This window comes from Ahaetulla prasina, chromosome 4 (assembly GCF_028640845.1).
Source record: "Ahaetulla prasina isolate Xishuangbanna chromosome 4, ASM2864084v1, whole genome shotgun sequence".
Taxonomy (NCBI): domain Eukaryota; kingdom Metazoa; phylum Chordata; class Lepidosauria; order Squamata; family Colubridae; genus Ahaetulla; species Ahaetulla prasina.
Window position 1 is genome coordinate 97,054,737 of NC_080542.1, and position 23,736 is coordinate 97,078,472.

General features: G+C 37.5%; 1 protein-coding gene and 1 long non-coding RNA gene across 8 annotated transcripts in view; both read right to left on the reverse strand.

The window, feature by feature from the left end:
• The window catches only part of LOC131197671 (uncharacterized), a 38,531-nt gene extending 27,806 nt beyond the window's left edge, over positions 1–10,725 (reverse strand). Inside the window, exon 1 of the long non-coding RNA XR_009155002.1 lies at positions 10,303–10,725. This is a non-coding gene — a long non-coding RNA (uncharacterized LOC131197671). The remainder of the gene's footprint in view (positions 1–10,302) is intronic.
• The window catches only part of LOC131197670 (ubiquitin-conjugating enzyme E2 E2), a 78,529-nt gene that overhangs the window by 38,977 nt on the left and 15,816 nt on the right, over positions 1–23,736 (reverse strand). For all 7 annotated transcript variants that reach the window (XM_058182021.1, XM_058182014.1, XM_058182018.1 and 4 more), the window contains 2 exons: positions 22,103–22,286; positions 14,550–14,600 (listed from right to left, as the gene is read on the reverse strand). In XM_058182021.1, coding sequence (XP_058038004.1) covers positions 14,550–14,600; positions 22,103–22,278 — 227 coding nt within the window. In that variant the 5' untranslated portion in view covers positions 22,279–22,286. The remainder of the gene's footprint in view (positions 1–14,549; positions 14,601–22,102; positions 22,287–23,736) is intronic.

A 23,736-nucleotide genomic window follows, 5' to 3' on the forward strand; every position in this document is an offset into this window, starting at 1 on the left:
CTGACCAACTGCACTCAACATGTAGTCTTCGGTGGAACTACATCCACATGGAGGGAAGTATGCAGTGGAGTACCCCAAAGCTCTGTTTTAGGCTCAGTACTCTTCAACATCTTCATCAATGACTTGGACAAGGGGATAGATGGGGAACTCATCAAATTGGCAGATGACACCAAGCTGGCAAGAATAGCCAACACTTCAGAAGATAGGCTCAAGTTACAGAAGGATCTTTACAGACTTGAACATTGGGCTCTATCTAACAAAATAAAATTCAACAGTGAAAAAAGTAAAGTTCTACATTTAGGCAAGAAAAACAAAATGCACAGGTACCATATATGTGGTACCTTGCTCAATAGTAGTAACTGTGAGAGGGATCTTGGAGTCCTAGTGGACAACCATTTAGCTATGAGCCAGCAGTGTGCAGCAGCTGCTAAAAAAGTCAACACAGTTCTGGGCTGCATAAACAGAGGGATAGAATCAAGATCACGTGAAGTGTTAGTGCCACTTTATAACGCCTTAGTAAGGCCACACTTGGAATACTGCATTCAGTTTTGGTTGCCATGATGTAAAAAAGATGCTGAGACTCTAGAAAAAATGCAGAGAAGAGCAACAAAGATGATTAGGGGACTGGAGGCTAAAACATATGAAGAACGGTTGCAGGAACTGGGTATGTCTAGTTTAATAAAAAGAAGGACTAGGGGAAACATGATAGCAATGTTCCAATATCTCAGGGGTTGCCACAAAGAAGAGGGAGTCGGGCTGTTCTCCAAAGCACCTGAGGGTAGAACAAGAAGCAATGGGTGGAAACTGATCAAGGAAAGAAGCAACTTAGAACTAAAGAGAAATTTCCTGACAGTTAGAACAATGAATAAGTGGAACGACTTGCCTGCAGAAGTTGTGAATGCTCCAACACTGGAAATTTTTAAGAAAATGTTGGATAACCATCTGTCTGAGATGGTGTAGGGTTTCCTGCCTGGGCAGGGGGTTGGACTAGAAGGCCTCCAAGGTCCCTTCCAACTCTGTTGTTGTTATTATTATTATTAGATCAAAACCATCCTTATTTCTACTAACTTGCAATATTTTAAAATTGAAGCGTTGTTTCTTCCCTGACCAAACAAATTTTGATGTAATTTTGTTTAATTGTTCAAAGATGTTTTTCTCTAATTTAATCGGTACAGTTTGGAACAAATATAATAGCATGGGTAGTATATTCATCTTTACAGTTGAAATTCTGCCAATCAATGATATTTGTAATTTAGACCAATTTTCCAAATCTTTTTGAATTTGCTGTAAGAGTATATCATAATTTTTTTTTTTATTGTGGTACACTTTGTCAATATCTGTATCCCTAAAGATTTAATTTTTTTAGCTCTCGAGATCCCCAATTTCTCCTCTAGTTCTCCGTTCTGTTTATTTGTTAAATTTTTGGTCAATATTTTACTTTTGTCTTTTTTTATTTTGAGCCGTGCCACTTTACCAAATTGGTTTATATATTTGAATAGTAATTGTCCGGATTCTATGGGATCCTCAATAATAAATACCAAATTTTCAGCAAATGCTTGTACTTTATATTCCTGTGATTTAATTTTTAATCCCTTTATTTTTGAATTTTCTCTAATTTGTGACATTAATATTTCTATAAAAGGAATGAATAATAGAGGAGATAGAGGGCATTCCTGTCATATTCCTTTCTCTATATTAAAACTTTCCGTGTGTTCACCATGTATGAGTATTTTTGCTCCCTGGGTATAATAAATTGCTCTAATCATTTCTATAAAGTTTTTTTCCAAAATTCATTTCTGTTAATTGATTAATCATGAAGTCCCAATTTAAATTATCAAAAGCTTTCTGTGCATCCAAAAATATCAGAGCTACTTGCTTTTCCGGGTGAGCCTCATAATATTCAAGTACATTTATAATGGTTCTTATTTTATTTTCCCCTAACCTAACACTTTCTGACTACTCTCTGTACGTACCTCAAAGATTAAATTCCTCTTGTATTCTGGAAGGTCTTCTCTCACAAATTTAAGATGCTTACAATCTTTTTTATTTCCCTATAGTCATATCTTTTCTGCTTGTCTATTAAAAAAAAACCCAGAAAAAAGCATCCAACATATTCCTCCATTACTATTTAGCTTCAAAGGAGGAAGTTCAAATGTATAAATAACCAACTGCTGTGGTGTTAGTTTTAGCAAAAGAAGATAATGGCTTCCTGCTCTAAACACAGAAATATTTTTTAGAATAATTTTTAGAATTTTTTGCAATTGAATAAAATAAAAACAAATACATAAAAGAAGAAAATAAATATGAAGAAAATATGAAAAAAGCAATACAATTGAAAGAAAATAAAGAAAAAAATTAAATAAATGACTTCCAACCTTCCTAACAGGTTACAATCAAACTAAAGACAACAAACCTCAAGCTGTGTCCTCAAAGTAATTATAATTCATTGCATTGGTTGCACAAATCTACCTATAAGTTAAAAATAGATTTCAATTCAGATTTGGCTAGTACATTAAATTATTGGTTAGAGAAGAAAATAATCAGAGATAAAGGAAAATATGAATTATACCAGCAGATTATCTGGGCAGTAAGTCAATTAACTGCAGTCATTGTGATTATTTCTGACTTTAAAAAGAAAATACAATTTCAAGCAAAGAAATGAATACATTATATAATAACAAATTTAATGTAGAATTTGGTAGATATTATAAAGAACTTGTATCTGGACTGTGCAGGACACTACACTACTTATAATTATTATAAGTAGCTCTGTGTAAAAAAGTTTCCTAAAATACATTGGTGATGAAGTGGTTTTTCATGAAGCAATTCAAAAATAGCTAAAATTATTTTTCAGCTTTATACATGCAACCAAAAATCAACAGAAACAGAAATACAGCGAAGCGTTTATGCTTTTTATTATATACAATGACAATTATCTACAGCAGGTATTTGCAACTGGCATAAATAACAAAATATTGGTGTTCACTCAATGTCAGGTTCCCGCCTAAGACTTCCTCCCACAGACTATTTTTATTAATTAAAATTAATTAATTAGATTGATTAATTAATTAAATGTACATGTCACCCATCTCGCTATCAGAAGTCAGGCTTTCAACCCAACCTCATTAAAAATTATTTCACAGAAAATACAAGTGACGCTCTAAGAGATAAATTGCAGGAAGATGGATTGGTTCCAGATGATAAGGCCTCATCCTCTATGAAAGAATTGGTTGCCCAATCCCTGAAGGGGATTCAATCTTTAGTGCAAAACCAATTACTCGTATTGGAATATGGAATGCATGTATACTATACCAGTGTGACAAATTACAATAGCTACTATGACAATTCAACAATTATGACATTGACATTCTAGAATCAGTGAGATGTGATAGATAGGAAGCGATAAATTTATTGATGAAGAAAAAATCCTCATATACTAGGGACATACATAACAGCATGTTCAAGGTGTTATCCTCAACACCAGAGCAAGGACAGCATTCATTGGCTGGAAATCTGTTAATGAATGCATCATTACATCCCACTCTGAGAGGAAACCTGAATTTTCAAGACTCCCTTTCCAGGTGAGTCCATGGTCATTTTAGGTCATTCCTAAATGCTCCCATTCAATCCAGGGAGCAGCACTACCAAAAGACCAACCATGGCAGAAAAACTGGCAGATTGTCAGAAAGAAAAAGAAAATCTTCTACTGTTCAGAAGCCATCTTGAGCTGTCTCTAATGAAGATAATTATCAATTTAAGAGTTACATCAAATATTTCAATTTACTTTGTAATGAGAAGTCATTTCAGGCAGTTTTGATATGCAATATAGTTTAGGTTAGCTTACTATAGTTCAGATTTTCAGAGTGAAGCAGACAAACAGGTAATTTAAGGAAAAAGACTGTTTTTCCACACTCCCCCATCATGTTTTTGGTTTCATTTCTTTTAGTCTTTTCAACTTTGATTTTACTAGGATATCGTATAATCTTATGCTTATACTACTTGATGTTATAGAAGTAGTATAAGAAAATGTTTTATTCATTTAACAGTGAACCAAACTTAAGTATAACATCATATTAATACTCAAGGAAATCTTCCTATACAATCTTCCTATACAATATCAACTCAGTCATATAATATATGGTTAACACAGATGTGTCTCTTAAGATTTAAGATTGTGTTTCCTATCTTTTCTTAAAATACAAATTTTAGAGATTCAGCATCTTTCAGATAGCAACTACAATTCAAAAATTCTTTGCTGCCTTATATTTTTCTCTTATAAAACACAAAACACATAGTTGTGTTTTTCTTTTTTCTTTTATATACACATTTATTGACTAAATATTTATTTCTGTGCCAACAAAAGAATCCTTTGCCTACTTCAAATCAGTATCTTAATTTTTGTAGAAACTTTTAAATATACAAAATAAATACATAAAAACACTGCTATTTTTTGTTTAGAGGAGAAGCTAGAGAACTTCAAGAACTAAATGGCAGGCAAGGTAAGGTAAGCACCACTTACTTATCAGTTTTTGGTGATCCCTGCTACCACAATAGTTACCTCTGTGTACATGGGGTCACCTAAATGGTAATTTTATGCAGATCACAGTGTAAATTGCATACTAATAGCTTTTTATTCTGTGCAAATGAATTTAAAATATATTTCTCCCAAGCATTTTTTATTAACCTTAAATCAAGTGAATGTTTTATTAGTCTATTTTAAATAATCCAATTTAATTTACAAGCTGTTATGTTGTATGATGCATAGTTTTAGTTAAATGGTAGTAATTGGCTTCCTGCCAAATAGTGTGGAAGTATTTTTAAAACCTGCCTAATCCAATTCTCTATAAGAAAAATAAGGTCAAGACTGTAGAAAATTTCTGTAGAAAAAATAATAATGAAAAATAAACTGAAAACTAAAAAATTGAAAAACAAATATAATTTCATAGAAATAATTGTAATTATAAAACATTTTGCATATGTTTTGATATATTTCAAACTTGTAATAATTAGATGGCTGAATAAACTTGCAAAGACACAACAGTTAATTAAAGACATTACTGAATATATCAAGATGTCAAAGAATGAAGAGCCTGATTCAGTTTTCAATGAATTTAAAATCCTTATGGGTATTCATTACCCTAATTAATGATAAGTTAATTAGCAATTAACATATAATCTAGTTTCTGTGTGTAAAGTTAAGAACATGTATCCTCAATATTTAGAAGTATCACAGAAAATAGTTAAAGAAGCTTGTTTCTTAAACCTCTGTAGGTGGGCATTAGATGGATCCTTGTAAGCTGGCATGTTAACCATTTCCAGCTTCTTAATTTAATAATTTTTAAGAACTTCAGCTCTAAAGTCCTCTCTGAACTGGACAGGAGCTGCCACTAAGTTTTGCTGCCCATGAAATAAATTGATGATAACTGAGATTAATTTAATCATTAAAATCCTGGAGAGAATGGTACACACTACAGTGGTATATAACTTAAATAGTTCACTCCCCTGCCTTAAATGCCAAGATAAAATATTGTGGACACAATGCATCTAGAATTACCAAGAAAAGAGAGAGAAGTCTGAAATTGTCATAGTGGAGGCCTTCAATATTCGACATGATCTCGACATTAGAATTTTAAGAAAGACGCAGACTAATTCAAAGCACTTAATACCCTAATCTCTGTCTGCATTTTTTTCCCAATATATTATTGGATAGTATTTTCTAAAGATTTTCATTTCAAATAAATACCACTTCTGTATTTAGAAGACACTGCTAGGCAGTGGTGGGATTCAAGTAATTTAACAACCAATTCTCTGCCCTAATGATTTCTTCCAAAAACAGTTTGCCAAACTGCTCAGAAAGTTAACAACCAGTTCTCCCGAAGTGGTGCGAACTGGTTGAATCCCACCACTGCTGCCAAGGCATTGTTACTGTTTATTAATTGTATGTATATTAGCACAGTTTATGTTTGCTTGGATTTATGTTTCTTTAACCATGAATGAATTATAAAAAAAAAATGAAATGATGTCACCTTATATAGAAGAGATTTTATTATGACAAAGCAGAAATAAAAACAATTTATTCTTTTGCTATCAATATATCAGCCTTGATGAAACATTCAAGATAAATTATAAGCAAAATCGGTGAGAAAAAAATCATTTATAAAAATACACACTCATGAAAATGTAATAGCATAGGGAAGAAGTCACAAAAATGTAACAGATGTAGAAAAAAAATCTGAAAATGTAAAGCTCTGTAAAATCAAAGTTTTTACAATGAATAAACATGCATTATCTATTAGATTTATTTTTTCCTAAATGAAGTATATACAGCGGGGAAATTTTACAGACTATTCACTATGATTTTCCATGAAGCAGAACTGCATATTGTTACAAGTATTTATTATGAACAAAATAAAGGCAGCATCCAGGCTTATTCCTTTATCCACCTATTTACAGGAAGATATATGTCTCTCTATATGTTGATTATCCTGCCATTCAAGTTTAGAATCCTCATTCCTCAACAGGAATAAAAGGATACGGGACTGCTAGAGGCAGTACTTTCACTGTGCCTTGGCATTTGGTAATATAATAATTTCATGCAAATTTTGAAATTATTCAAAACTACTTTTGAAGAAATATACTGCTGGTTTTTCCAGGAATTCTAGCCATCCTTCCTGGAATGCAAGCTTTAGGTTGCTCTCAAAATTACAAAGTCTTACTATAAATTATTTCACTGAGGGACAGTAAATCCCTGATGACTGATTATATAGTGGAAAACATGATATTCAATGGTCATTTTACATAAGTGAGAATTTTGTGGCTTGAAAGTGTTCTCCTTGAACCTATTAGTGGATTTCAACTACCCAAAGATTGCATACTATTATGTAATAGCAGAGACTGCACTTTAACAGTGTTATGTGGGACATATCTCTAGAGTGGCATGCTCTCTGCTGCAATTTATACTTTTAAAACACTAAGTCTCCACAGTTCGGCCCAAACCAGATTAAAACAATAGCAACAACAACAAAATAACTCCATTCCATCAGAGGTTGTCAATAAGGATGAATTTTAGACTTGTCCTTCCAGACATGTTCTAACTTCTTTTCCTCTCATTGCTGGATTTGTCTACATTATCTAAATTGAATCATCTGGGGTGCTATGAAGAAACTAGCATTTTGTTTTATATTTCTATAATTTTACAATTGGACAGTGAGCCATGATAGCTCTTAAATTTCCTTTAATAGTATTATTGTCTGGAACCAAAGGAACAATCAATGCCTCAAAATATGCTTTCCTAATCCTCAAATTTGCTAACCAAAAGACTGATGGCAGATACTATAAATTCCTATTGCACAAAGATTATTCTATATTTCAGACTGAAGATGTACCTAATTACTTGCTTCATTTTTTGAAAAAAAATATTTGTTTTACTACTTTTCCCAAAGCGCATTACTGCGCATTCAACACATAGTGCAGCGATTACCAATGCATGGGCCACGTAATTCCTTCTATTCATATGGGCACAAAAAGTTCCCCAGGTTCTTGACTTCTATTGTCTAGATTCAATTCAGGACAAATTAGCAGTTTTTACTATCATTTTATTTTGCTCAAACATACCATATATTGCTTCTTTTGCTATTGCATTAAAACTAAGGTTCAATACTTGAAGGATTTTGATAAGACGCAAAAGAAATTTAAGTAAATTTAACATGGCAAATGTTCTGTACATAGCATCTCATGGAACACTGAACTGATTGTTTGGCTGCTGCCAACCTTCTTTTTATATGCTATATTTATTGAATGTGGATGAGATTCAGTTTTAAAAGGCAAAATATTTTAATTCCCTAAGGTAAAAATATAGCTCTTTAGCTAAGTTTCTTTCAATAATAGTTTATTATAGACATTCATTAAGGGATAATTGCAATACAGATAGAAAAATCTAGAGTTTACAATATCTAGGTTCCAACTCTACTGAACACAATCACACTTTTAAGTAAAGTATGAATGAACACTGATTTGTGCCTAAAGTCAGCATTAAACTTGAGTGATTAAATAACACTGATGCTTTCAATATTGCTCTGTATGACACAAACACATAATCTGTTACATGATTTAGAGAATTGCAGTTCTTTACTTAAGGTATAGTAAATAAAGATATAGCCTTCCTAAGTATATGTTCACTGTTTATCATGTAATTATTTTCTATTCTTAGTTAATGCATGTAAGAGCCAGAATTTTAATAGTTTATAAAAAATAACTATGACAGCAGTTAACTGTTAACAGTTAATTAGGCACGCAAGGAACAAGTCCATATTTAATGCACGGTTTACAGATTTGTATTACAAATTGTTTCTGTAAAATAAACTTTGTTTATGCAAAGTAAGTAATTAATTATTTAAAATAATATTTCATTGTATAAATTATAAATCTGGAAAGATTCCAAAAACTGTCATTCATTTGAAATTTTCTGTCTAAACCAGCATCTATTACATGAAACATATACATTGTAATAACTATTATAGAAACACATTCATGTTCTTTGAAATTATTTATGTGGCAACAATGGTAAGGAAATAAGGTGAAAATACAATCTGAAATATATTCCTCCTTTTCCCCTCAAGTTATGGGCATGATGAATTAGTGTGTAATATATATAAGCAAAAAAGCCCAAAACATTTCCTATTGGGATAAAAGATTAAGATTATGCTGTACAAAGTGACAGTGAAAAACTGCGACTCCCTGATTCCATAGGTTGTACACATCCAGTTTTTCTTTTTTATATTAACTTTGTTCAAAGCATAGCTGGGCTGATCTCATTACATAGCAATTTATATATATATATATATTTGCTTTTACTATATCTTTTCCTTCAGTTTGAGGGTATATTGAACTTGGAATAGAAATAATGTGGAGAACAACAACAATACAAGCTATTCCCTTCTCCTTTCCTCTTTCGTGTTATTCTTTTCCCATACAATTCCCCATATAATGTGCACCTTCCTGTGCTGTTAAAATTATACTATGTATTATGAATTGAGACAAAAGTTGTGATCTTTTTTTCAAAAATACATCTACCTTATTTTCTCTTTTAAAGAATCTAACTGTTCTTAAACTATAGAAAATTGGAGGGAAATTTAAAGATCTTTCTGCAATATTTGAACTGTTTTTAAAAATCTGTGTAGATGTAGGAAGATTCACACAGGATGAATCCCCTCCAAGATGGATCTGAGAGAATTCATCATGAACCTCCTGTAGTACAGGTGGGTGTTGAGGGCTTTTAGATCCAGGATCGCCCCCCAGCCCCACTAGTGCTTCGGTACCATGAACAGAATGGAGTAAAACCCCTGTCTCCATTGGTCCGGAGGAACCTCCTCTACTGCTCTGATCTCTAAGAGGTGCAGAATGGCATGCTCCATGAAACGTCGCATGGTGTAATTTTGGGAGACAGGGCATGGTATGAAATGGGTGGGGGGGCTGGAGAGAAACTCCAATGAGAGGCCAAATTCAATAGTGTGAAGGACCCAACTGTCGGTTGTGATGAGGGCCCACCGGTCTAGAAAGAAGCTCAAGCGGCCTCCTATGGGGGAGTTTTGAAGTGAATCATTTTTGAGGTTGGAATTGGCAATTGCCAGTTCTGCAAAATGGCTGTTTTTGGGTTCCGAATTGTTTAGGTCTATCCGAAAGGAATTCCGATCTTGTTGATGGGATTGACCTTGGGGGTAGAATGCTGCTGAGAAGGACCCTCCTGAGTGGTGAAGTGGGGAGGCTGTCTTTGGTAAAAGGGAGTGGCCCTCCTGTCTGCCCTCCTTTTGGCAGAAGGCAGAACCTTCTGCTGTTCCTTATCCTCAACAAGCAGTGGTTCTAAGGAGTCACTGAATAGTTTAGTTCCAATATACGGGACTGTAACCAATCGCCACTTACCCTTTAGGTCAGCTCACCATTGCCATAGCACAACAGTCACCATGAGGAGACTGATGAGACTAGGGCCCTGGATGCCCACTTAGCAGCATTTAGTGTCACATCCACCAAAAACTGGGCTGTGGCTATGATTTTATTGAGGTCCTGGTGTAATCAGACCTCGAAAGGTGATAATCTTGCCTGAAGCTGTTGCAGCCACAGCAGTGAGGAGCGATTGAAAAACGAAGCTGCAGTAGCAGCTTGAATTGCCCAGGCGGAAGCCTGGTGGGTCTTCTTGAAGGATAATTCAAATTTTTTATCCTCCGGTCTTAGACCTTTGGCAGAGTCCCCTGTGAGGTAAGGCGAAGGGGACGAGAGAGCTACAACAGGGCAATCAACTGGAGGTACCTGCAAGAGGTTGGCGAAGGCCGGTGCCAGAGTGAAGTTACGTCAGTCCACTCCACTTGGGGTGGGAAGGGAAGCCAAGTTAACCCATTGCTTCTGGATGACGTCCATGAAGAGCTGTGGAGCTGGGATGAAGAGCTGCTCCGCCACCGGTTCTGAGAACAGACCATGGCTGCTCCCCTGTGTTGAGGCCGAACCTTCTTGTGGTGGTTCGGTGTCTTGAAGTCCCAGAGTGACCTTGGCCTTATACAGCAAGGCCTTAAAAAGTCCATGAAGGAAGAGGCCTGTGAAGGCCGAGTGTTGTGTCTCGCCCGATCTCACCACAGCCGGGGCCTTCTTATCTGCTTCCAAACACGGAGAAATGTCCTAGTATGCCTCCCAGCCCCAGCCCTGGCTCCATGCCCAGACAGGCTGAAGAGGAGGAAATACCTCCACCCCCAGCTCTGGCTCCATGCCCAGGCAAACGGAGCAGCTAGACCTCTCCCCCTCCTCCACAGCATGTGAGCCTGAGGGAGGTCAATTGCCAACAGCTGCCGACTGGAGTGACCCTCGCGTCAGAAGACTTGATAGGCGGAGGCAACAGAAGGAAGGGAGGGGCAGGCCTCGATAAGTGCTGAGTCATGGAGCCACACCCCATGGCCTATATAAAGGATCTGCTTTCTGGCATTCTCTGAGTCAGGCAAAGTCTAAACATATCTTGCTGAAGTCACTTTCTGGTCTCCTGCCTGCCCTGAGGACTTTGCTAGGACTTTGGCAGAGCTGCAGAGGCACGTCTGATTCGGATTTCCCTGACCCGGCCATCAGTGGAGGAGTGGACACCACACCGAGGTGTCAGGAAGTGCTCTGTCACCAGAGAGATCAGGCTCTCTCTGGGCTTCCTCTTCTTAAAACAAGCCCTCACTGTCCTCTGAGTGAGAAGGGGAACACTGTGGGGTCCCAGTCAGGCTTGCAGATGGTCAAACACAGCATTGCCATGAAAGAAGATCAGATGCTAGCAATGAAAAGCGATGCTCCCAGATGTGGATTGCAATGCCCTTTGTGATAGTCCTAGTGATCAAGGCCTGCACTGCCTCAGGCAACCTGCTCAGATCCAGGTCAGTGGGTCTTTGTGGTGGGTTGAGGTTCAGGATCCCTTGCAGAGATGGGGCAAGAGAAGGGATTGAGACCGCTGCGGTCTTTGGCCACCAGGAGTGTCTCATTGAGTGAGAGCTGTCCAGCTCTCAAGCCACAAGGCTCTGTTTGTGGAGTAGAGTGGTCTGTGACCAGATTGCAATTTGCAGAATGACTACTGCCAGCAGAATGTGCGTCCAGAAGGGCCGGTTTCTTTTCAGCCTGGGAAACTTGCTTCTTCAGGGCCTTTTTTCTCCTTTTAAGGTTCCTGAGTTTTTATCGTGTCCCACCTCCACTCTGACGAACGAGTCAAGGAAGTCTGTAACAAACTGGGCAACAAAGCCTCTGTAGCTTGCCAAGTGCCTTCAGGGTTTATCAGGGCAGGCAGGAGTCCAAGTTGTGACTTCAGTGATAGGGTCCAATATCAGCAAACTAGATAAGACTTTGACTCAAGGTTGGAATGCCGAAAGCAGGTCCTTTATATAGGCTGGGGGGGTGGCTCCATGACTCAGCATTTATCCAGGCCTGCCCCACGCTTCCTTCTGCTGGTGTCACCTCTCAGATCTCCGGAAGCGAGGGTCCACCCACTCTGAATTGTCTTCAGCTGGATCTGCTGTAAGCGTCTGGGAAAGGGAGGGGTCAGAGGGAGTAGGCCCAGGTAATTCCACCACCTGGCTGGCTTCCTGCCCTGAAGGCTGAGTGTCGTGTCCCACTCCTCCGCTGACGGCCGGGTCAGGGAAATCCGAATCAGGCTTGCCTCTGCAGCTCTGCCCAAAGTCCTAGCAAAGTCCTCAGAGCAGGCAGGAGACCAGTAAGTGACTTCAGCAAGATAAGTTCGACTTTGCCTGACTCAGAGACTGCCAGAAAGCAGATCCTTTATATAGGCCATGGGGTGTGGCTCCATGACTCAGCACTCATTAAGGCCTGCCCCTCCCTTCCGTTGCCTCCGCCTATCCAATCTTCTGATGTGAGGGTCACTCCAATCAGCTGTTGTTGGAAGTAAACTTTCCTCAGGCTCACATGCTGTGGAGGAGGGGGAGGGGTCTAGCTGCTCCGTTTGCCTGGGCATGGAGCCAGGGCTGGGGCCGGGGGATGCTCCCTCCTCTGCAGCCTGCTTGGGCATGGAACCAGGGCTGGGACCGGGAGGTGCCCCCTCCTCTGCAGCTTGTCTGGGCATGGAGCCAGAACTGGGGCCGGGAGGCATACATTCCTCCGTGTTCGGGAGCAGATAAGCAGACTCCGGCTGCGGTGAGAGCGGACAAGACACAACACTGAGCCAAAGGAACACACGCTTATGAGTGAGGTTTATTGGGCTTCTCCTTTCACTCCTTGAATCCTCTCCGGGCATGGGGCCAGGGCCAGGGCCTGGAGTCATGAACAGGCCATTCATCTTCATTATCAGACTCGGAGTCGGATAAAAGGCCCGATTGGAGATGGGAGGGGCCCGGCTGAGGAGAGGAGGGAGGACAAGTCACAACAGTTTTGTTTTCGAAGGTTGTTGCTGTGCCCTGCATCCAGCAACAGACTTGCAGGATGTCTTCCATCCACCAGAAGCCTGAACCCCCTTGCTAGATGTATGGCGGTCTGCCATCCGTCCAACAGTTATCAAGCAGATGTCCAGGAGCTTAGGGGGATAGAAACTGTGGCAGCCGGACCGGGATACGGGTTAGCCAGCACACTATACATCCTATAGAGCTGTGCAAGGGCGATGTGCCCAGGGAAGGAAGCCTGGCTGGTGGCCCCCACCAGACAATCCAAGATTATTAACAGCCGAGGAGCTGTTAATGATGCTGGAACGTTGCCAATGGCCGCTGTGCTGGTGAAGCTTCGCAGCAATGGCGGCCACTCGTGGCTCTGCTATTTGAAAGGGAGCCCTGCGTCTTCTGCCCAGCCGGTGCTGATAATGCAGCTTGTGCAGCCTCCTTGAAGTGCCCGATGTCATGGGCAATGGCTTTGGCTTACAGCAGTGGCGGCCATTTAAATTTGGTGCACGCGCCAAAGGAATGCTACAAACGGCGCCAAATCGGCCCATAGGAGCTCTCTGCCGCAGCAGCAATTGCTTGGCTGCAGAGAGCGATCAGATAAAAGTGGCTGGCTGAAGCCTCCGCTGAGTCATGCTGCACTTTAAGAATTGGGGGTGGGGGCAAGATCAATTACTGCTCCTGCTGCCCCTATCCCAGGCACCTCCGATGTGAAATGAGAGCCTACAACAGTGGCGGCGGTGTTTTCAGCTGAAGCTAAAGTGGCCAGCACACTTAGGAAAGATTCCAAATAGAAGAAAAAAACGGAATAGGTGAGTCCAGTTGTCCAGGAATGGATTGTTTCAGAGAATCTGCTGATATATCTCGTCAGATTGACTGAGTCAAAAAACTGAAGTCGATGGAGGCATATGGCGGCATGGCCATCAAAATTATGACTCAGTTTCCAGGCACTTTATCAACTCATTCCTGGCCCATTCCGCAGCCTATTGGGAGAATTAGCTTTTATTAAATATATTGTATTAAATTGAAATCAGAAATAGGCTTAAGGTAATAAAAATATCCATTCACACTCTGACATTAATACTTTTAAACAAACAATGTTTCCATAGAAGCAAATTAAATGTACTGATGACCATATAAATATTAACTTTCATGATTAGAAATAATTGTAAAGATTTATGGCTAACCTTGGCTAAATTCTAAAAGTGGATGGTTATTAAGTTGGCAATTCAGACTAGCTGAAGTACAATAGAATTTTAATAATAAATAATTACAATATTTATAATAAGTGGAAATGATAAAATCCAGATGCTATAAAAGTTCAGTATTTCACACAGATTCATTGTGCTTCTATAAGAGCGTCATAGTGAATAAAAATAAGCCCTCCAAATATGTATGTCTTTAATACATTTTCATTAAATGTACCAGCCAGCCAGTTCAATAATCACAATAAAAATGAAATATTTACTGCTGAGAAGCTGTTTTAATTTGTCTTCCATCATTATTTTTCCAGGATAACTGATGCAAAAAAAAATTAGCCACATCACAAACTACTCTAATAACAAAATCTTTTCATTGTAAGTCTAATGAAACTGAAGAAACATATCTGTTAGATGAGATATCACACGGTATTCCATATAAATAAATTTCAAAACTCACCTACAGTTTGGAGGAGGGTCTAATGTAATTTCTGCAAGCTCCTTCTGAATCCTTAAGAGGAAAGAAATACAAATTAAAATGATAGAACTATTTTTTAAAAATTTCCTTTCAATTTTATTGAAGGTAGTTAATCACAGGGAATAAAGGGTTTTAATGACAAATTAAAAGGCTACATAACATAATTTTATATCTCAGCATTCTTACTGGCTATGAAGTTGAAGGGAAATTCTTATATAGACAAAAAGTATAGGTTCCATCCCAAAAGACACAGAACATAATTATGATTGTAGAGGTGCTTCCTCTCCCAACCACTTATCTCCTCCCCATCTCTGCCCTTTTGGTGCCCTGCAGTCTAGCGCTCCCAGTTGACCTTTGCTGTCTTCTAGTTCCCATTGTAGATCAAGATCATCTGCCCTGGCCTTTCGTAAGGCATCTACTAGCTTTCTGAGGTTTGCTTCCTTAGATCATCTGCAGTCTTCTTCAAGACCTACTTGAGGAGGTAGGCCTTGTGTGGCCAGCAAATATCTCATGAAAGGCCACTGCAGATATGCCCTCTTAGCAATATCTGAGCAAGAAAATGATGAAAACTGTGGCAGTAGAAGATTGCCTGTGCATAGGATATCAGGGTCCTTAAAGTGCAGTGGCTGGGACTTTGGCTGCACTGCTAGGTTTGGGTGGTTGAAGCTGCCAGAGATGGCTAGGATTTCATCGCAACTTGGGAGCTTCTTGAAACCCTAGAGCTGTGCGTCAAGAAACTCCTGAGCCATAGTGCAGCAAGCAACCCTAGAACAGTACATTTCTGAAGCTGCTTGCCACCCATAAGGCATGGTGCAGGGTGGCAGAGATCAGGGTGGATGTGAAGGCAACTAGTAGGAGTTAAAGAGAAAGCAGTCCTTATTTTGGAAGAACAGGGACTCAGGGCTGGAGGGTCCAAGCCAGAAACAGCTTGGATAGAGGTTGATCCTTGGAGAATGATTGGTAGGATCTGGGTAATAATGGCAATGGCTCATGGTGGTATTGTTGTTGCTAAGTGATGCAAACATGTGATATCGAGCTTTGTGACTGTATTGACTAGGAATGGAAATCCTAGTCCTAATTGCCAACATAACTCAAGGATACCTATAATTTGAAAATAAATGAAGAGAAAACTTTTTAACTGAATAAGAATTAAAATTAATTTAGTTCTACTTAATACAAATCCAGGTCATGTAATGGCTAATATCTTCTAGAACAAAAATTCTTAAATCAAATGTCCTAACTCCAGTATTTTCAAATACCTAGAAAATGTTTCATGAGATCATCTGCTTATCTACATTTCTTTCATCCCTCTTAGCTAACAGGATAGGCATGACTAGTATTTGCACTCAACTCTTTATGTAGGATGCTTAAAAATATGTAAATGATTACAATGTCAAAAATGAAATATATTTATTTTATCAGATATAGTTCCCTATCAAAGTCTATTTACCCCATATTTTTCAGACTATAAGACATACCAGTCTGTAAGACGTACCTTAATTTTGGGGAGGAAAACAAGAAAACAAGAATTCTGCCTCTGCCTACTAGCATCAGGATCAGCAGAGTCCTCACTTCCTCTCAGATTTTGATAATGAGTAGCACAGATCTTTTTATCCATTTAAAACAAACCACCCACTCCAGTTAAATGTGCGTAAGGTGGTAGGGTTTGTTTTATATGGATAAAAAGCTCTGTGCTACTCGTTATCAAAATCTGAGTGGAAGTGAGGATCCCCGCTGCTTGGAACTGCCGGAAAATGCGTGGAGGCTGACAATGCGTGGAGGCTGACAATCTCTGAAGCGTGGGGGCCAGCAGATAGGCGGAGCTACATTTGGTATATAAGATGCACCCAAATTTTCACCTTCTTTTAGGGAGGAAAAAGGTGCATCTTATACTCCAAAAAATACAGTACTTACAAATATGTTTGTATCAGATTTTGATTCAAAAGGTAAAGGTGTTATGCAAACTGGATATCCATTTATTTTTTTTCTGAAAATATAGCTTTCCCATATTAAATGCAAATTATGTTGGCCTTTTTGCCAGATTTAAGGTCCATTCCTCCAGGCAGTAGTGGGTTTCAATTTCCTTCACTACCAGTTTGCACAATGCTTCTGTGCATGTGGAGAGACGTCTGGGTGGGTGGGAAGAGCCTTCTGCCGCCTCCACTACTGGTTTGCCCGATCTAGGGTGAACCAGTAGCAACCCATCACTGCCTCCAGGGCATGGAGGGGAGGATGGAATACCCTGAATGGACCTCAAATCCTCTATCCTCTCATCTGTAAACTCAGGAAGCCAGCAGAAAAGATTGCAAATGACAATCACATGATCAGATGGCACTTATAACCAGTCATAAATGTAAACAAATTGCCAAGTGACAAAAATGCCAACATGTACTGTAATTGTGCGGAGAATGCCCAGAAGCGATTTATTTGCCATAAAGCACCCATTTCTGAACAGTCTTTTAACAAGTGATTGTATATCAAGGACTACTTATACCATATTTTTGGAATGAACTGACAATTGACTTAACAACTCTAGTTAAAGGATCAGCATATTCAATTTTGGATCCTGTAATACAATATTTGTATTACTTATTTATTTGAACAGATATAAGAAATTTGTAGATGATGCAAAATTGAATAGTACAGCTAATACCCTAGAAAGCAGAAATAAAATTCAAAATAATCTTCATAATTTAGAAAAAGGGGTTGAAAATAATAGAATGAAATAAGCATAGCATGTATAGATATAGGGTAGCGGGATTAGTAAAATACATTTGAAAAATACACTCACATCATTAATCAGATATTGAATATGAATTGGCAGTATTATCTAGCTGCAAAAAAGACAACCACAATTTTTGCATCAACCGAAATATAGTTTCCAAATTATGGCAAGACATAAAATTGCTCTTGTCAACATTGGCTATATTATGTCTGGCTCTGGGCACCACATTTGAAGAATGTTTCGGTGGAACTGGAACAGGTGCAAAAAAGAAAAACAAGGATGATGAGGAAATCAAAACTAAATGATTGAGGACAAAGAAAAAAAATTAGGGTGGAGTTGAGCCTTAAGAAAAAAAGACTGTATGAGGTCTTGAGAACTCATAAAAAGAGTTATTGTATAGAAGAAAGCCACAATCCATTTTCTAATAAGTTAGTTTATAGGGCACAAAATATCTTAGTTTTAAGAAAGCAGTTAATCATTTGGGAGGAAAAATAGAAACAATAATTTGGTAGCAGAACCAGTTACCTATGAAATTAAGTCACCTTTTAATTAGATAACTCAGATTTACTTATCTACATTTTACTGGATGTTTTGAAGCAGAAATTATATAGAGTTTTAAGAGATGTTTTAATTTGAATTTCTGCAAAATGTTAAACTTAATGGCTTAAATGTGTGCATGCACTCACATTTGCACATGCAGACACACATATAGAGAATAAGTCTCATCAATATATATGCAATGCAAATTCCTGATATTTTTGTGCTTAATTCAATATGTAAATGATTAGATTTAAAGCCACACACAACTAATATTATGTATATATCTTAACTTCCTTTATGTTAATAAATATTTCAGAAGTACTATTTCAAATAAATCATTAACTGACATAGGCAACAAGAAGAAAAAATGCATTAGTAATATTCAAATTGTGGAAAGCATTCCCTAACAATATTTGCTGGCATCTTTCATTTTATCAGCAAAGTCTTTTCTATTGTCCTCAATGAATGGTAATAGATATTAGTTTTTTAAATTTTAAATTTTAATATATTTCTAAACTGTAACCCTCCCATAGTCATTTATTGAAATGGGCAGCCATAGAAATGGAACAAATAAACAAAGATATAAACTGAATCTCAGTGTAAACAGTGTAACATAGATATTCCCGACTTTTCTTTTTCTTTAAATGAATTACTGCATGATATAAATGGCTTAGGTTCTCTTGAAAAATCTCACAAAAACTTGGAGTCAGCAAGATCTGTGGCCACCACAGCTCATTTGACACCCTTGTCCTCTCTTGCTGTCTGGAGAATTAGATATACTATTACAAAAACATAAAATCTCATGAAATGTTGCTTCAGACTGAAACTAAGATTTTGAGCAAGAACTCCAAAATCTCACAAAATAAAAAATAATAATGGCCATCTTTTGCAAAATATGGTATAGATATCCTCCATTTAAGAACCACAATTGGGCCTGGATTCTTGTTTTCCAGGTTGTTGAGTGAAACAGTCATTAAGCAAGATGCCATATGACTGCTTCACTCAATGACGGCAATTTGGCTATTCCAGTTGCAGAACTTAAATGACCTGATGGGAAGAAGGCATAGGTTTCCAATCTCTGAGAACTCTATTTCCAATCTTCACTCTACTGGTGGAAGGCTTTCATCTTTTTCCCACCCCATCATTGAGAGCAATTGTGAACAGGATGGTGTTCATTAGCACCTTCCCTTTCAGAGAGACAGAAACTCTGGTAACATATTCCCATCTGGAGCAGCTGAAATCCTGGTGTTCTGTAAAATTTTTTCCTCCGGGACGTGGAAACACTGGCATTTCATAGCAGTTTTCCAAGAGTGGGTTGAAACATTGGTGTTTGCTACTGTTTTCCTGCCCTGAGGGTGGTGGTGGAAATGCTGGTGTTTGCTAGTTTTTCCTCCTCCTGGATGCACGGAAATACTGATATTCACTAGCATTTTCTCTTCCAGAAGGGAAAACAGTAATAAACACCAGAGTTCTAAAAGGCTCAAAAGGCTGGTATTTGCTAATATTTTCTCTTTCAAAGGGGCAGAGATTCTGGCATTCACTAACATTTTTCCCTACAGTGCTGCTGTTCTAAATGCTCAGAATATTCACATTTGCTATCATTTTTGCCAGCTTTGAGGTTCATTCCTTTAGCATATGAGGGGATTTACCCTCCATCTGAAATCTTTGTTGATAGTTTCCTCATTGATTTTCTGAGGAAGTTGGCAGAGAAGATTGTAAATGGGAGTTCCCATGATTGCAAGGCGGTTGGCAACTAGTCGTAAATGTGAACAGTTGACAAGTTGACAGTTGACAAGTTGACAACCTTGGGCCTCTAATGGCTCAGCAGACTAAGTCTGTCTGTTATTAACACAGCTGCTTGCAATTACTGCAAGTTCAAGTCCCACCAGGCCCAAGGTTGACTCAGCCTTCCATCCTTTATAAAGTAGGTAAAATGAGGACCCAGATTGTTGGGGGCAATAAAAAGTTGACTTTGTATATAATATACAAATGGATGAAGACTATTGCTTAACACAGTGTAAGCCACCCTGAGTCTTCGGAGAAGGGCGGGATATAAATTCAAATAAAAAAAAAAGTGCCCAAAATGCAGTCATGTGAGCAGAGTAGGTTGGTGTAACATATAAACCACCCATTTCAGGGTCGTTGTGACTGTGAACAATTGTTAAGAGACTGATCCTAAGTTGAGAACTACCGGTAACCTCATGAAATGCTAGCTGTATATTAATATTAGTTCTTTGATGCCTATACCCAGAGCTACCTACATAACCAGAACAACTAGACACAAGAAAAGTTTTTTCCCGAAGGCCATCACTCTGCTAAACAAATAATTCCTTCAACACTGTCAAACTATTTACTAAATCTGCACTACGATTAATCTTCTCATCGTTCACATCACCAATCTCCTTCCACTTATGACTGTATGACTGTAACTTTGTTGCTGGCAATCCTTATGATTTATATTGATATATTGACCATCAATTGTGCTGTAAATGTTGTACCTTGATGAACGTATCTTTTCTTTTATGCACACTGAGAGCATATGCACCAAGACAAATTCCTTGTGTGTCCAATCACACTTGGCCAATAAAAAATTCTATTCTATTCTGTTCTAAAATGGCTCTGTCCCTAGTTCATGGAATAAAATTTTCAGTTTAATATATAAGGTGACCTATTAATTAATAACAGGAGTATACCAGGAAAGTATTTTTCTCCCATTAATTAAATCTATATTTTCCTTTTTAAAAGTTAACTCTATTTTCCTAGTGATCGTTTTTTGACAATCATGGTGAAGCTATTGATGATAGACTTTTGAAATAATCAGGAAAAATTACAACTTGGACTTGTTAAAAGATCAACGGTTGTGAAGTGATATTTTGCATTTTTTATTTTGAATTCAGAAGCTCTCTTTAAGATGATTAAATACTATTTTGGATATGCAGTTCATCTCAAAATCACAATTACAAATTAACAGGACCTACAAATGATAGATTTGCTAAGTCAGTGGACTACGTAGACTGAACAGAAAAGAATGGAATTGCGGTATGTCAAAATATTGTTGTCAGCATGCGTACAATTCAATAATATATAAGAACTGGAAAGGCAAGAAATGTTTAGGCTTGTAAAGCCATGTATTTTGGGAAAACCTATTAATGCAAGCTCTATCCATAACAAATCTAAATACAGCAATAATGACTCTGAAAATCTCTAACTGTTCTCCAGATTTCACTTACCTCTTAGGGGCAAGAAAACCAAAACACTAAGATATTCTGTAAGATTTCACTTACCTCTTAGGGGCAAGAAAACCAAAATACTAAGATATTCTGTAAGTCAACACTATAAAATTAAAAGTCATACTGGTTCAACATTACCCACAATGGAGAAACAGTGGATGAAGTTGATGGAATTTGCAGAGATGGCTAAATTAACTTCTTTAGTCTGAGAAAAAAAATCTATATTTAAGACTAACTTCAAATCCCTTATAGACTCTTGCATTAAAGGTAAAAATAAACATGATTTGCGGTTTTGATGATTATAGAGAAAAAACTGGATATAGAAAAAATGATTTTTTTAAAATCATAGAATAAGGGATAGTTTTGTAATTATACTTGCTAAAATTGGAATCTTCTTTTTTGTTCTTGTATTTTTTCTACACTTTTACTTTTCTTTTACACTTTATTAATTTGTGCTAGTTTTTATGGACTTTGTGAAACTTTTATTAAAAAAATATTAAAAATGTAAAAGTCACATTTATATATTTTATCGTATATATTTATGGTGCAGTGGTTAAAATGCAGTATTGCAGGCTAATTCCTCCCACAGTCAGCAGTTCAATCCTGAATTGATCCTGACTTGCTCATGGCTGACTAAGCCTTCCATCCTTTCGAGTCAATAAAATGAAGGAATATTGTTGGGAGCAATGTAAACCATTTAGACACGGCTGGAAAAGACTATGGAGCAATAGCTAAGTCTAAATGTTATTGCTATCTACCCAATAAGAATTACTGTAAGATTCTATCTGAAATGCCTGAAATATTTAAGGCTAATTAACTATAAAATACACTGACAAATATGAATATTAGTTAGTCTCTTACTTTCTTGCACATATTTACATAAGACTTATAATGTACAATTTTAATAACTGTGATCAGTATAATTATTAAACAAGCAACTGTTATTGCATGTTCTACAGAATCAGTTGTCAATCAACCAATTTGCATATAGATCTGGTAAGAAGAAAAATAACCTGAAAATTAACCCAAAGAGTAAGTACCTTTTAGCACTGGTTGAAAGTTTAGCTGCTGTTTTGCTAGAGATTTTGCCCTCTTTTTTCTTAGGTTGAATTTGTTCTCTTTCCTGATCCTGTTGAATACTGTCCCGCTGATCTCCATCAGAGCTGCCTCCACTGGTACTTGGACTATCATCAACTCTTTGCCCTTCAGTGGACATCTTATATTCTAAATGAGAAGTAATAAAAATTAAAAATAATTTTCATTTTTATTTCATTTCTGCCTGTTTTTTTATTATTATTCAAGGGACTAGTTCTGCCTTAAACCTATGAGTTATGAAATGCTATAACCAGTTTGACAATATGAAATTCTGATTGAACAAGATTCTTTTATAGTCTTTCAACTATATTCACTCAATGCCTTAGTGTGTTTATGTCTTAATATAATCTTTACTGCTTTATTTAAATCATCTAGTAACTTTCCCAAAACCTGCTTTAAGGAACAACAAATACTATTATATCATTTTGCTCATCACATATCATCACCTTTATCTGATTATATGATACATGATTCTTTTATTCTTGTAAAATGTACACAGAAGAATGTATACTGCTGTCTGCTTTGATACTAAATAAAAATTTACAAGATAGTCAATTAAATCACATGCATTTGAACATTCTCACATATTATGTCTAAATATGTTCAAGGGGCTAGACTATTTGACTTACAGAATCGCATTACTGGAATGTAATATTTCTCATACTTTCTCATCTTTCTCACTCAATGAGACTTACCGGTAGTTCCAAAATAGTGAAAGTTAAATTCAGATATGAAACTCTTCAGGTCTTTGTGAATTTGAGTGACCTCATAAATTTATAAAATAAATATATATAACAAACAGAAAATTAATTCACACAACTTCATGAGAAAATTATAAGAATCTTATATTTTTTTAAGAAGAAAAATATAAGATGACAAATATAAAGCACAGAACTAAAAGAACTATTGTACTTTTCAGAATATAAGATGCACTTTCCCCCCCTCTAAAAGGGGTGAAAATTGGGGTGCATCTTATACACCAAACGTTATCGAAGCCCTGCCCACCCACTGGCCCCCACCCTTCAGCCATTTTCAGCCTCCGCGCACTGCATTTTTGGCCTTCGTACGCTCTGTTTTAGACCCGTTCCAGGTTGCGGGGATCAGCACAGCACATCACAGGCAATCGCTGCCTTTGTGCATTACATTTTCAGTCTCTGCACGCCCCATTTTTGGCGTCCATGCATCACATTTCTAGGAGGTGGGGATCGGCGATGATGGTCAAAAATGCAATGCTTAGAGGCCAAAAATGCAACACACGAAGGCAGCGATGGGCCTGGCAATCCCTGCAGCCTGGAACAGCTGATTGGCGATATTTTGGGAGCCAATCCAGCCACCAATCTGCTGTTTATGCTAAATCAGGCTGCAATAACATGCTGAAGTTTACCAGGCTGTTTGCTGCAAAAACGCTAGCCAGATGAATACCAATGGATGCTGGTAGGCAGAGGCAATTTTTTTTCTTGTTTTCCTCCCTAAAAACTAATGTATGTCTTATACTACAGAATGTCTTATATTCCGAAAAATATGGTAATGAATTGGAGTGAATTGGAGAAATATTGCCTCAGTGCTTGATTCCAATAAG